We start from the raw sequence: 14,780 nt of genomic DNA, 5'->3' as shown, positions 1-14,780 counted from the left end.
TGATCCTGGATATGTGCTCGTAGAAACCACGTGGTCACTATGAAATAGGGACAGAGCCTCTCCGCCCGTCCAAGCTCTACTTCTCTATCCTGTAGGCCTCGAGCTCCACCTCATTGAGAGCTGAAGATGCCCAGGTCCCTAAAGGCTATAGGCAAACCTTACTTGCCAAAATCCATAAACCCTTCCAAAGAACAAGACCACTCAGAGAGAAAAGCCCCAGCAGCACTGCCAGTGGCATTTAGGAGCAGGAGTTTGTAAAGAATTTACACAGTAATGTATTGACCATATGTAATATTTACCAGGTGCATGTATGTAAATCCAGCACCTTAACTAGATTGTACTAGAAGTCAAAACTAGATAAATATATATGCAAAGATTTTTCTTTATCAAAAGCTTATAAATTTTTATTTTTCTATTTATGTAGATTATGTAAAATACATATTATATGTTTGCATATATTATACATATAATATGCATATAATATATTCTATATATTTATTATTTATACACACACATACACACACACACATATATGTAAAAACTCTGACCCTCTTAGGATGGAGCTCAAGCACATCTCGCCTTAGAAGCCCCTCCTCCCCAGGCTGAATCAATCTCCTTAGCATCCTATTAAATTCATATCACTATGTATGCAATATATTGTATATGGTCTGTCAGGTGACACCAAGTGGGAGGAATCATGGAGGTAAATGAGGTCTTGCTCATTTCTGTATCCCCGGAGTTTCCACAGTTTTCAGCACCCAAGAGCCCTTGGGATAAGTGCTGGGGAGGGAGACAGACAGCTACAGAGGCTGTAAGATGACGATGTACAAAACTTTGGGCTTGTTCAGAGACTTTGAGCCCTTGAATATTTCATAAAGCTTAAACATACAGACTCAAGAAAAAAAGGAAACAGAAGAAAAAGAGAATAATTAGAAATAACTATCTTCAGCTTTAGTTTCCATTACAAAGGGGTGATTTTTTAAAGTTATGCTAATGCAGCTTGCAAAACCCAAAACAAAATTCTTCTGTATCAGATTATACAGAATTTCAGTCATTTTTCTAGGTCTTCCTCCTTTCACCCACAAGCCACAAGGTGACTTTGTGAAATTTAGAGGAAACCCCCATGCCTCACATCACTGACTGCCAAATGCCAGAAAATCACAATTGTCCACCCACAGTGACTAGTTTTAGGGTATGCCTAGGGATTGCACAGACCCTAATTCCTTCAGATGATATCCTATGTTCCCAGCACTCTCCAATTCCATGCATTCCTCCCATTTCCCCCAATCCTTTTTAAGAATTCTTGAAAACAAAACAAAACATGGAGCTTGACCTAAGACCTAAGCTGAGATCCAGAGTTGGTCGCTTAACCAACTGAGCCCCCCAGGCACCCCAAGAATTCTAATTGACATTAGAATTTAAAATAGATTTGGAGTTAAAATTTTACTTTACTATTTCTCTGCTTAAGTGCCTAACACAGGTCCCATTTATTATATAACCTTCAAAAGACTAAGCAACTACTGCTTTTCAAACTTTGTACTTGGCATTAGATGACCTATTAAGTAACAAAGCATAGACCAGAAAAGAGAGGCAAAAGATATCTGCTATTTGGTTGGTATGCATATTTATTTGGAGGTAATTGTGTTCCAATCATGATAATCAATAAGTTCTGATATAGCAAACGTTTTCTTTCAAATCACGTTTTTCTTCATGAAGACAATAATATACTTTTATTTTTTAAATATATTTTCACAATTCCAGAATTATCTGAGGTCAACATGAATCTATAGCAGTATTTTTTGTGGGTGGGTGATTTACAATTATTTTAGATACCGCTACTTAAAACCTTTGAAAAATCTATAAAGGAATTTATCTTTTCACTGTAAATTTTTTTTCCTTACAAATTTATAGTAGAAATGAGATTTTAGGCAGATTTATTTGAAGGGAATCTTGAAGAATTATTTTCTATTCTGACTGTGTTCAAATCAGCAAATGAGTCCCATTGAAACAAAATTTAGGCAAATCTGATTTATATCTAACTTAGAATAAACAAAATCTATGGTAAAGTTTACATGAGAAAGATTCTCTAACTGAAACTGTTAGCTGTTCATCTGAGTTGCTAGATGTGCTTTAAAGTTCAAACTATGGGATCTCTAAACATATACTTTAATTCGACTCTATACTATTTCCTCTACTCACATTGACATTACTCATCAATTTTAAGTCACAAAAGTTTCATGCACACCCAGGAAATCCTCCAGACTCCTGACGGTAGTGTTCTTCATCTCACTTGGATAGTCTGAGTTCTGTCCTGACCTGGGTTCTGGCCTGTTGGTCTTTTGTTTGCTCCAGGTGGAGTTGGGCACTGCCCCTGGGAAGATTAACCTCACCTGGAGCTGGGCCAGGTAGGCCTCTCTTGGAGGTAACCAAGAATTTCAGTTAAAACAAAGGTACTAAAAAACCCACAAATTCAGGCTAGAGTTACTTTCTTGCCCAGTGATATCTATTCAACTCGTAAAATTATAGTACGTTTGTAAAGCAGCTAAGCTAAAAGAGCCACACACCCATCCCGACACATCACCAAAAGGAATCACCGACGAGACACTTACCTGGCTCCAAGATATTTTATTTTGCAGAAAAACATATTCAAAACTCTGTATTCCCATGGACTCAATCATATGACCCTTGAATCATCTGAGGTAGAACCAATAATAAGGACAAAAACTGATACAAAAAATTCAGTTTTAAAAACATTTGTGTTTATATACCATAATATACATTCATGCATTCATTCATTCTATGAAGATTTACTGACTCTCTTTTATGCAATTTCAAATATATATTCAAGTAATTACTACATATTCATAGCCTAGATGAATTATCTAGTCATACTCTGTTCTGTAACAATACAGAAAGCTTAGAATTTCCACACTTCTATTTACTCATCTATTTTAGTGGGAGACACTAAAGGATTTCCCAAACACTTCCCTGATTGGAAAATACAACAAATATTTTTCAATCAACTATCATTTTTCCTTGGAGTTACACAAAATCAACCAACGAGGAACTGATGAAAGGAGAAGGAATGAAGCAGCACACAAAGCCTAATCAAACAGTTATCCACACTGAAGGTTGGGCTGCCGGAGGAAAACCTCTAGAACATCTGGGAAGTTAATTTAAAAATGGATTTTGGATTCAGGTCTTGATAAAGTTTCCCCCAAAGTTGAAAATGCTTCTCACAACAGGGCTCCACATAAATCCTCATGAATTTATATTAATAGTTGACTGATATTCCATCTTTGTTCAGGAGCAAGAAAGAAAATAATACCAATCTAAGACCACTATATACCAATAAGATTGGTATTTGAATCCATGAGTTTGGATGGTCTACAGGACAGGAGGGCCAGGTGGTTGGGATAGAATAAAAAGATGAGTTATCGTGCCAAGTTGCATTTAAAGCAGGATCTTGGAGCTTCTGTTAGAAGGCTAAAATCAAATGAAATACTAAACAGCTCAAGCAGATTTTGACCTCAGTGTGGCTAGCTCATTATCAAAGACCCAAAAGTTCAGTGCCCTCAAAAGGAAAGGCATTAAAACAAAAGCAAACACACTGTGCTGGAAGATTATTTGCCTGGTAACTACCAGGGTCTACAATAGTTTTCCTTTATCCTCATATTTCTGCAGAATGCTTAAACCTTCTCTAAAGCTAAAATAAATATATAAATAAACAACACCCATTACACATTACTTCCACAAACAAATTGTGGTTTCAGGCAATGTTAATCAACAAAAAGAATTAAACAAGAAGTCTTTAAAATTAGCCATGACCTTATTTATGGCTTCATTACTTTCAAGATTTCATTTGTTGGGTTGTTTATGTCACCTCGGCCTCTAATTTAATTGCTACATCTCTAACTATATTAGAATAGCTTAATGAACGGTGATTGCTTGTTTTTACCCAACAAAATTTAGCATTTGCACAACATATAACAACCAGAGAACCACATAATTCACCCATGTATTTCATGAAGTTGGGTTTATACTTTTAGAAGATCCCCTTTTAGGAAAGGAGGATATGAAACAATAGGACACCGCCTGATGTAATTAAGAATGAGGCTAAATTGGGAGGTCTTCAAGGCCCAGAGACACCATACTGACAGCTTGGAGTGCATTGTGGAGACAATGAACAGCCACAGAATAATTTTAACCAGGGGAATGAGATGTCAGATCTATATTTATTTTGCATAGAAAACTCCAGGTATTGGGAAAAGCAGGGATTTGAGGAGAACAAGACTGGAGTGCAGGCAGGGAGATGAGTTAGCAGATTCCTGCCAGTATCATGAAATTAGAAGAGATTTGGAATGAAGCAATGAATTCAATTTGAGATAGGTTGGGTTTAGGTACCTGACAGCATAGGAAGCAAGCACACCTAGCCAGCAGTCTGCTCCAAGGGCCTGGGGCTTCCAGGAGAGGAATGGACTAGTGCAGATTGCCCACCGCCAGAGCCATGCAGGAATTACATTAACCGGAAAGACCACATAGGAAAGAGCAGTGGTGCAGAGCTACTTCCCTAAAGAATTCAACCTCAGCAGGCAAGAAGAGAATCTTTAAAGGGACAGTAAAGAAAGATTCATAAAGGAAGTAGGAAGCAAGAGGCAGTAGTATCATACCCAGAAACTCAGAGAAGAGAGTTCCAGGAATGCCACAGATGATTCAAAATGGAAAGAACTGAAGTGTTTAGTGGATCAGGAATTTAGGAGGCCATTAGGAAACTATAACTATATTGTAGTTTTGGAGGCCAGAAGTCCAAAATGGGTTTCACTGGGCTAAAATCAAGGTGTCAGTAGTGTCATGTTCCTTCCAGAGGCTCTAGGGGAGACTGTATCCTTGCCTTTTCCAACTCCTAGAAGCCACCGGTATTCCTTGTGTCACCGTCCCTTCCTGTCTTTAAAGCCAACACTCCAGCATCTTCAAATTTCTCTCTGGCTCTGACTCTCCTGTCCCCCTCTTTCACTTATGACGACTCCTGTGATTCCATTGAGCCCATTGGAATAGGTAATCTAGGAAAATCTCCCCATTTTAAGACCCTTAACTCAATCAGATCTGCAATGTACTTTTTGCTGTATAACTAGAGCAACGTGTTCAGAGGTTTCAGGGATTAGGAGATGGGCATCTTGGGTGGAGGTGGAAGGCATTTTTGTGCCTACTGCATGGAATGAATGAGATGTGGGAAAGAAGATACATCAGTTTATATCAAATCTAGATTACTCTTTCAAGAAGTTTGAATTAGAAGTACAGAGGAAAAATAGGGCACAAAATAGCTGGAGGGTAAAAAAGTGTTGTTTTTTTTTTTAAACAGCATCATAAAGACATCGGCATGTTTACCACTCTGTGGAAGAGTGAGCAGAGAGGCACAGTCTGAAGAAGGAGCCCCAAAGAAGGACTGATGTAGCAGGCTTCTTGCAGGGAGTGAGAGGGTGGGAGTGGGGAGGGTTGGCAGAGTGTGCACAGAGCATGCACAGAATTGGCCTGGAAGGAGACCTGACCTGCAGTGAGTGGGGAAAGGAAAGGAGACTGGGCACAGATGGAGGGGGATGGTAGGTTTGGACAAGAGAGGCATGTTGAAGGGAACCACCAAGTTTGGGACATTTGCTGAGGTGAATGGAACTGGCCAAGGTCAGAAAAAAGATAGCCAAGGTCACTGAGAAGGGACCTGGACAGAGTGCATTAATTAGCAAAATGGCACCAACTTGAAAAACTCATTATGACAATGAGATGTATACGTTTGAGAATTATTTTCTCACATTTCAAGAAAAGCAGAGATGAATAATACCAAGTAAATGTAAGTAAATAAAGTGGTATTTGACTTTGTGAATAGCAAATACAACTTTGTTATGTGACTCAACATTTTAAAAAGAGCACTTGTTTAAAAACTACCTATATCTAAGAAAATTTGTTTTGTTCTATGTTTGTCACACTTCCTTTTGACACAATTGGATTTCAGTTTTAATGGGGGGAAAAAACAAGTTCACAGGGTCTTTTCTTTTTTTTTTTTTTGGTCTTTTCTTTTAAAATCCACATTTCTTTTCAGTAGTGAAATGCAGGCGAAAAGCATATGATTATGGTATTTATATTTCCATTAAGGTGTCCTGAACAAGCTGGCAGAGTCTAGCCTACTATTTTCCTGCTATTTAGATTTATAGCAGCACAGTACCTATTTTATTTCAATTATATTTGAGGACAATGCACTCTTGGTGGCAAATGATTGCATGGTGACAGTCAGTAAATGTCCATTAGAGCGGTTTTTCTGTAGAGTTTTTAACTATAGATTCTGTATCTAGATGTAAAAATATGAATTGCTTGATGGCCTCAAGTAAATAAAAATATTACTGACCAGCACTTCATCAATTCTTTGTTAGAATTCAAAGGATACTAAGCTTTTAAATTGGAGTTGTATAACTTATGTGAAAAGAAACTTTTGGTAAGTGTCAAGAAACACTGAATCAAGTATGAATATTATGCCTGTAGTTGACCTTTTATTTTTTTTTTAAAGATTTTCTTTATTTATTTGACAGAGAGAGAGTGCGTACACAAGCTGGGGGAATGGGAAGGGGAGAAGGAGACTCTTAGCTGAGCAGGGAGCCCGATGCAGGGCTCGATCCCAGGACCCTGGGATTATGACCTGAGCCGAAAGCAGACACTTAACCAACTGAGCCACTCAGGTGCCCTTGTAGTTGATCTTTTAAACAAAATGATTATTTAATAAGTGAAAAATTGACATATATGAATGCCAAGATAGAGCTGTGCCTAATATACAAACTATAAATTATTTTGTAGCTTCATTGTTAATAGACCTTAATAAACTAACTTACATTAGAGTTCCAATTTTATTTTGTTTGTTTTCATTGGCCCAAGAGTAGTGCTTTCCAAAGTATGAATGGACCAGTTGCATTACAATCAACTGAGGTGCTTGTTGAAAATGTGGGTTCTTAGTCCCCAACCAGACCTACTGAATCAGAATATGAGAAGAGGTCAACAAAGCTGCATTTGTGAGAAGTATTCCAGGTTCCTTGTATACAAGCTAAAATTTGAAAAATCACTATTCTAGAATGCAGTCTGTGACAGTTCTTAAGATCATGATTCCTGCCTGTCTGCCCTGCCTGGAGATAATCTGATGTAAATAGAAATGTCAAAATTTTAGACAAGGTTTAAGAAGTTCAAGTCTCAAAAAAAAAAAAAAAAAAAGAAGTTCAAGTCTCCATATTTCCCTGGAGCTTTGCAAGCTTGGAGCTTGGAATCAGCAAGAATCTCATGAAAACAGAGCATGAAGAACTTCAAAGAATTCCATGAAAGTACAAAATGAAGACTTTCAAATTGTCAAAGGCCTGAAATCAACTGAGAGATAACATTCTTCCACAACTATCACCCTACTTACTCTCTCAAATAAGCCACTTTACAGTACTCAGCACTTACAAGTACTTGCACTCGGCCTCATACTGAACCCAGTAAGTCCTAATTTAAAAAGAAATGTTCATGATGTGACGTGACTTACGGAGAATACTTAGAGACCAAGCGATTGAACGACTAAAGTGGTATCAGCAGAGTTGCATGCCCACTTTTACATGTATATTATGTGTAAGGAATAAAACCTACTTTAATTCATTTCAATTTTATTCTTTGCTTGTTTCTGCATCCAGGTGGGGATGCTGTGCTTTCCTGAGGGAAAACACTCATTTCCTAACAAACAATAGCAACATCAAACACTTAAATAGGGTTTATTGTGGACTATATAAGTGCTTTATATGTATTTTTTATTATTTATAGTGTGTGTGTGTGTGTGTGTGTGTGTATAAAGAGAAAGAGAGAGAATGTGTGTGGAAGCAGGGGGAGGGTAAGAAGGAGAGAAGCAGACTCTCCACTGAGCATGGACCCCACCCCCACCCCAACTTGGGGCTTGATCCCATGACCCTGAGATCATGACCTGAGCAGAAATTAAAAGCCAGACGCTTAATCGATTGAGCTACCCAGGTACCCAGGTGCTTTACATGTATGGACAAATTTAGTTCTTCCAGAGCCTGATAAAGTAAGTGTCATTATTATCCTTATTTTACAGATGACGAAAATGAAGCAGAGAGTTTGCACAGCTTATAGTGGAAGAACCCAGAACCAGACTCAGGGAGTGTACTCCATAGTTCAGGCTCCTGGACATTACATACCACTGCTTCCTGCTCCATAGCAGGATTGTTGATAGAGGTAGGAGTTGCCAGGAGATCGTGCTATATCAGAGTGAAGAAGGATGGATGCTAGCAGACATTTGATTGGTAACATTTATTTAAGTACAGGCTAAATAAAGTGAAAAGTAGAACTAATCAAGCAACACTGGAACATTTTGCCCACTATTTAACTTCACAAAACATCATGGAGATGATTTGACCAGGGGATAGTTCTTTAGACAGTCTTGATCTGGGCATGATCATTCCCTCTGGGCTCTTATGTGCATAATTTGCTAGACTCAAAATGCTATTTGGCTCCATAAAACAAACATGATGAAGAATGAATTAGACAAGTAAGGGGCTCAGTTGCACAGGTAACAAAGAGGGCAGGCATGCCGGGACTAGAACCCTTGCTTAAGGGAACAGGCTGCTTCATCTTCCTCTACAATGGCCTTCAACCTCAAGATTGTTAGATAAACCCAACCTTGGAGCACCCACCCAAGTTCTAGGCAGGAAGAAGGGGAAATGGCAAAGGGAAAAAGCTGAATTGGCTCCATTTTTTCCAATCATAAATAAACAAGCTTTGCAGAAAGTTCCACCCAGATCCACTTCTAACTCATTAGTCATAATGATGTCACATAATCACCTTTCACTGCAAAGGTGAACAGCCTGAACAAAATTGGGATTCTATTAAGCAAGGAGGAAGGAGAGAGTAGGTGTTGGGTGGCAGGTAGCTGGGATGTCTTCCATGGTGGGGAAGAAATCTATCAGAGAGCACCATATCAGACTTTCAAGTAAGTATTCCAGCCAGCTGAAGATATAATAATCAAGTAGGAAATACAGTCTTGCCAAAGAAATATAGAGTTATGAATTATTTACATAGCTAAATCCTTGAGGTCTCTGGTTATAATCAGGATAAAATATAAGCACACCAATGTTTTTATCAGTTCAAACCTTGTTATTCACATAAAACAGAAGGGAGGGGTGGCTTCTCTTTAGCATCAACCCAATATGAGAAGTCAAAATGTTACCCAGATCGTTAATAAAAAGTAGTAAACAATGACGCTGGGACCAACATATACAGTCAGGCAATAGTTCATATGTCCATCAAATTAAACCAGCATGTAAATATTTCTAGACATAGTATGAAGGGACCCTATTAAAAAAAGCATTTTATAAATAATATGTGGAAATTGAGAAAGTATCCTATTTTGACATCAAATTCACAGCACTTAATGAATTAGCCCTGGCTATTTCCATGTGGGCCTAACGGATGCATGTTTCTGACTATAAGATCAATCAAAATGATTAAGCAATGAAATTCAGAATACTGCTTTCTTACCAAACAATGAAAATCCCAGAAACAGATGGTCAACTGAATACCTATGCTCCCATGAAGTCCAAAATTTGAATAAAGTTGCACCAGTTCACCAGTTGCAAATTTTGGTGAAATTTAATTAACTGATGTTAGTTTCTTTATTGGTTATATTCTTCATACAGGAGATACACTCTGAGGAGTGTTAAGTGTTTTGTTTTCATTTGAATGATTACTTTTTAATATAAACATTTCTAGATTATCTTATTAGTGTGTTATTTCACTGTCTGAATTTAAGTTCACAAACATGAAGTCACCAAGAAATGACATTTTTTTTGTCTCAAGTTACTGATACTAGAGCAAGTTGGACTTCACATGTAAATGATGCATCGATGTGACATATAGGCCAAAGGTAGCTGGGTGCAAACATGCAAAAGAACTGCAGAAATCTTACTGAGAAAAGGATGTGGGAATGGAGTCAGCCCTTGGCCTGTGTGGGTAGGTGCGCAAACTCAAATGAACTTGCCAAAGAGCAGCCACCACCATATTAATGATTTGTCTAAGAGTTTAGATTTTAAAACACATTATTGGCCACATTAAATTAATGCTATTCATTTGAATGTAATGGTTTTGTCGTTTTGTTTGTATTTAATTTGTAAAGATGTTTGGTTTTATAGTTGTATAATGGCTGTAAACAGAAGGAGTTTAGCCCTATTTTATTTTTATACATATTTAAGTAACATTATAATCAAAACTATTTAATTCTGTAGGCAGTATCAAGACATTGTCCTTTAAAGGGTCTCTATTACTACTAAGTCTGAGAGCCACTTTTCCACCACTTTCTCCCTGACAGAAAAGGACAGCAGAGGTGATACTGTTATTTCCAAGCCAAATTCATATTTGGTGACAGGTTGGTAAGTGAGCACTTTACAGGTGTGATAACTCTCAACTTTTTGTATTACTAATATCATTGTTTGATGGACATCTTGTTCTCTGTAAAAGTAAGAATTACAGAAATCTATAAAGTTCCTGTGATCCCTTTTAAAGAAAAAATAAAGTGTCTCTTTCTCTTGAGTGGGCAGTGCCTTAGAAATCCTCTAGTCCAATCACCCTTTGGGGAGCTCAGATGCATAGAACTGAAGGTCCCCAGTGGTACATAGCTGTCTAGGACATGCTTGAGTGAGGCTGAGGGGAATTTTGAATATAGCAATGTCTATGATGTGATTTTTGAGCTGTTCACTGCCTGGTACAACTCATCCCCAAGACAAAAGTCTCCTCAGAAATGTTCTGGCAAGTGGGGTTTCGAAAGAAATTAGTTTAGGAGGCTGAGTTTCAGTGTGGGCTCAGCACAGTGCAGAGCCAAGAGCATAGGCAGGATGCCTGAGTCCAGTAGCAGATGGTGCTCTGAGCACATAAGTCCTTTTGAAAATCTGCAGAAATTGTCAGGGGAGATTTAGACTCTTGCAGGGCTCTGGGGTTTTAAATTGGGATTTAAACAACTGATTCTGGCCCTCAGGGGCTGGAGAGATCCCTGTGGACTCCTGTCCCTCATGACAGGTAGGATTTCGAAGCCAGGTGAACAACCACTACAAGCACATCCATTACTTACCAGATTTTCAAACCAGATGTGGGAGGAACTGGGAATGTTTAAAATTTTTTATCAGTGATCAATACAATATTAATTTTCTTTTAGTTCTTCCAAAAGTTACTAACGGGCAATGCCAATGTTTGTGCTGTCCTTTCTCCTAAGAAAACCACTCTCAATGGGACAAGTCAAGGCCTTCAAGTGCTATTTGACCTTCTACAAGAAGCTTTCACAAATAGAACAAAAACCAAGTAAGAAGTTTCTTATGAAAACACTGTTACTGATAATGACCTTATTCTTTGAGTCCTGACACATCAATGTTAGTTAACAAGCACTTTGTACTTTCTAGGTGATCACGCCAAAGGAATTTAAATATTAACTTATATTACTTACTCATTACAGTCAACATCAAACAGATTTTCCTAATAAAGATAATCTAAAACCCAGCAAAAGAAGAGAAAGAAAGAAAGAAAGAAAGAAAGAAAGAAAGAAAGAAAGAAAGAAAGAAAGAAAGAAAGAAAAGAGAAAAGAGGAAAGGAAAGGAAAGAAGAGAAAGGAAAACTGACTAGAGTTTTACCTTAAGGCCTACCTCCTTTTGCTACCTTTTAAAATGCTTCCTCTGGGTTTGCCTGAAGGTTATCTGTTAACATTTGCAAACCTCTATTAAAAAATAGCTGGAAATAAATAACTAAAACATAGACTGTTTGGAAAACATAGCAGCCAAGTTAACACATTGGTGCTAGAGACAAACTAATTCCAACGCCTCTCTAGTTCTGTAGGGGTTCATAAAGTGCAGCACCAGAGACCAGCAGCATTAGCCTCAAAAAACAAAACTTGTTAGAACTGCAAACTCTAGGCTCCACTCCTTTGTAGGCCTGCTGAATCAAAATTCTAGGGAAAGGTTCAGCAATCTGTGGTCAAAGAAGCCCTCCAGGTGATTCTGATGCAAGCCAAAGTTTGAGAACCACACCTCTTAGGTGAAACCTAGTTCGAACATTCAAAGCCTAGCTCCTCTAGAGAGCAATGATTATAAGACCATTATAATATATGATGAGATTAGTATATTGTTTATGACAACATGCTTATGTTTCAGATAAAAATAAATGAGAATTATTTTCTTCATGAACTAAACTTTATAAGGTGTTTGAACATACAAATGGCAAGTTAGAAAACTATGTTTTTAAAATGTTTCAGAATTTGAAATAAATATATAGCCACTAATAAATACATTGCCATATACTCAGTTAAATTTTGAAATAAATATGTAGTCATTAGTAGAGAGTCAACATTTCACTCCTTTGTGCTCTATTAATATCCATAATCACACCTATGATCTGTGGCTATTAACAACCAATTTGGAGACTGGTTATATTATACATCTCATTCACTAATTTTTTTATAATAGAAAATCATGTCACCAAAAAAAACAGCCCTTTAAGTAAATCATAATTCAAACAAATCATGCCACTCTCCATCTATTTAATTACCATAACTAGAGGCTCTGTTAGCAACAAAAGGAAATGCAGCTTAAGTAAAAAAGCTATAGTTTCAAGTTTGCTTTTTATTTGAGCTACAAACTATAGTTTAGTTCTCCAGTCTAAAGTGATTTTAAGAACAAGACGAAATATGTTGGAATCATTAGAAAAGCTATCAAAACCTCTGCTCTTCTTTCCATTAAGCTTCGATTTGTGTAAACTCAATACTTTTAGACACAACGGCTTTCTAAAGGCCATTAATAAAAGGCAGTCCTGGTTTGAGAATTGATGAACAATCCACTCCCTTGTCAAAAACTATATAAAAGTTGATTTGGAAGCAATACCTCGATTGCTCCTGGAGCCTACCTGTCTACAGATGAAGGTTTGGAATTCCGTGGTTTCTTCACTTGGGCATACAAAGCATCCATCGTATGCCCTTCTCTTGGGCTCTGGGGTCTGGTGTTGAGCGCCATAGAACCTTCATAGGAAGACATTCCCCCATACATCAACTCATCGTTACAACCCAATGTCCGATGAAAATCTTGGATTTCAGCATAGTCACGCTCTCGAGCTTGTCGCTCTCTAAATTCACGAGTTTTGGCTTGTATCCTGTAAAATTAGAATAAAGTTGAAACAAGAGAAACTATGCTTTTTCTAAGAGCTGCATATAGAAACATTCATCAAAATATGTTGTAAAATACATTTTATTTCATGCAGCTATAAGAAGATTGATGGTATAAACAATGTTAAAGTCATTTTAGATTGTCAAGGTAATATCATGGATGCTCCAAAGTAATAACTTCAAATAGCTTTTGTTCTTGAAAATAAGATAATAGTCATGATTTACATCTTAATTGCCACTCATTAATTAGTTTTAGAAATTCACCAGGAACAGATAGCTTTAGATATCCATGTGGGTCTTACTCATGTTTTTTTTTTAAAAAGTGATTTTTTTTTAAAGTTACACACACATACCTACTATATATGTATATATTTATATGCGGGTACATACTGTATATATCTTACTCCTTATAAATATAACATACACATTCAACATATTAGGAAGCCTAAACATGAATCCACACCATAATTCTCTATTAATGGCAAAAGAAGATCTTTGTTTAATGACACCAGTTTTGATTTTAGTTGATGTATACAGAACTGGCAAATCCTGAGATGGACTAGAAGGCATGCATCCAATCAAATCATGAAATAAAACTTATCTGTGTTATAACTAAGAAACAGATCTTAAATAACCACTTTTACTGAAGATTGTTTAAATATTTCCTAAGATTTTGTTGAGAGCTACTTGGTAGAAAGGTCTTTTCAACCTATAATATATTGATATAATTCATATCTTAACTTGATCTTAGCTATCTAAAAATAATTAAACAACCCTCAATAGAATTTTAATGATTTTTTGTTGGCAAAGTATTTCCATTACATACTTATAAATTTAACTGTGTACTTAAAAGTGAAGTCTTATGTATATAAAGCAAAATGTTAGACTGAGTTTAACATTTTATTGCAAAGTTATTTGCTCTTTTCATATTTGCTAGCATAAATGACGTATAAGTATATATTCAAAAGAATATGGAAAAGATACAAAAGTCTGATGAAGACAGGATAAAAAATTAAAAAGCAAAACAAAACTAAGAGCCAATATCTTTCATGAATGTAGAAACAAAAATCCTTAACAAAAATATCACCAAATAGAACTGAGCACTATATAAAATCATGAACAAGTGATGCTTATTGCAGGAATTCAAGGCTGATTCAATATTCAAAAAGGCAATGTAATCCAACAAATTAACAGGCTAAAGAAGAAAATCACATGATCATATTAACTGATGCAGAAAAAATATCTGACAAAATTCAACACCCATCATGACAGAAGCTCTCCAAAAAACTAATAATTATAACTAACTTGCTAAACTTGATAAAAAGCATCTACAAAAAAATCTGTTAGTAACATCATACATCATGGAGAAAAGCTGAAGCTTAAGATTAGGAAAGGGCAGAAATGTCTCCTCTCCCAGAGGGCTGGAAATTCTAAAAAATGCCATCAGCCTAGAAAAAGACATGGGTGGTATACAGACTGGAAAAATTAAAAGAGATAAAACCATTCTTATTTGTGGATGACATAATGATGTCATTGCAGGTCTACATCCATAGAAAACCCCAAGGAATCT

The 14,780-nt window shown here is 36.8% G+C and overlaps 1 protein-coding gene across 29 annotated transcripts in view; it reads right to left on the bottom strand.

The window, feature by feature from the left end:
- PARD3 (par-3 family cell polarity regulator) overlaps nt 1-14,780 on the bottom strand; it is a 651,639-nt gene that overhangs the window by 137,940 nt on the left and 498,919 nt on the right. For all 29 annotated transcript variants that reach the window (XM_049099647.1, XM_025478491.3, XM_025478472.3 and 26 more), the window contains one exon: nt 12,955-13,197. In XM_049099647.1, coding sequence (XP_048955604.1) covers nt 12,955-13,197 — 243 coding nt within the window. The remainder of the gene's footprint in view (nt 1-12,954; nt 13,198-14,780) is intronic.

Source organism: Canis lupus, chromosome 2 (assembly GCF_003254725.2).
Source record: "Canis lupus dingo isolate Sandy chromosome 2, ASM325472v2, whole genome shotgun sequence".
Taxonomy (NCBI): Eukaryota; Metazoa; Chordata; class Mammalia; order Carnivora; family Canidae; genus Canis; species Canis lupus.
This window is presented reverse-complemented; position numbering and strand designations above follow the sequence as displayed.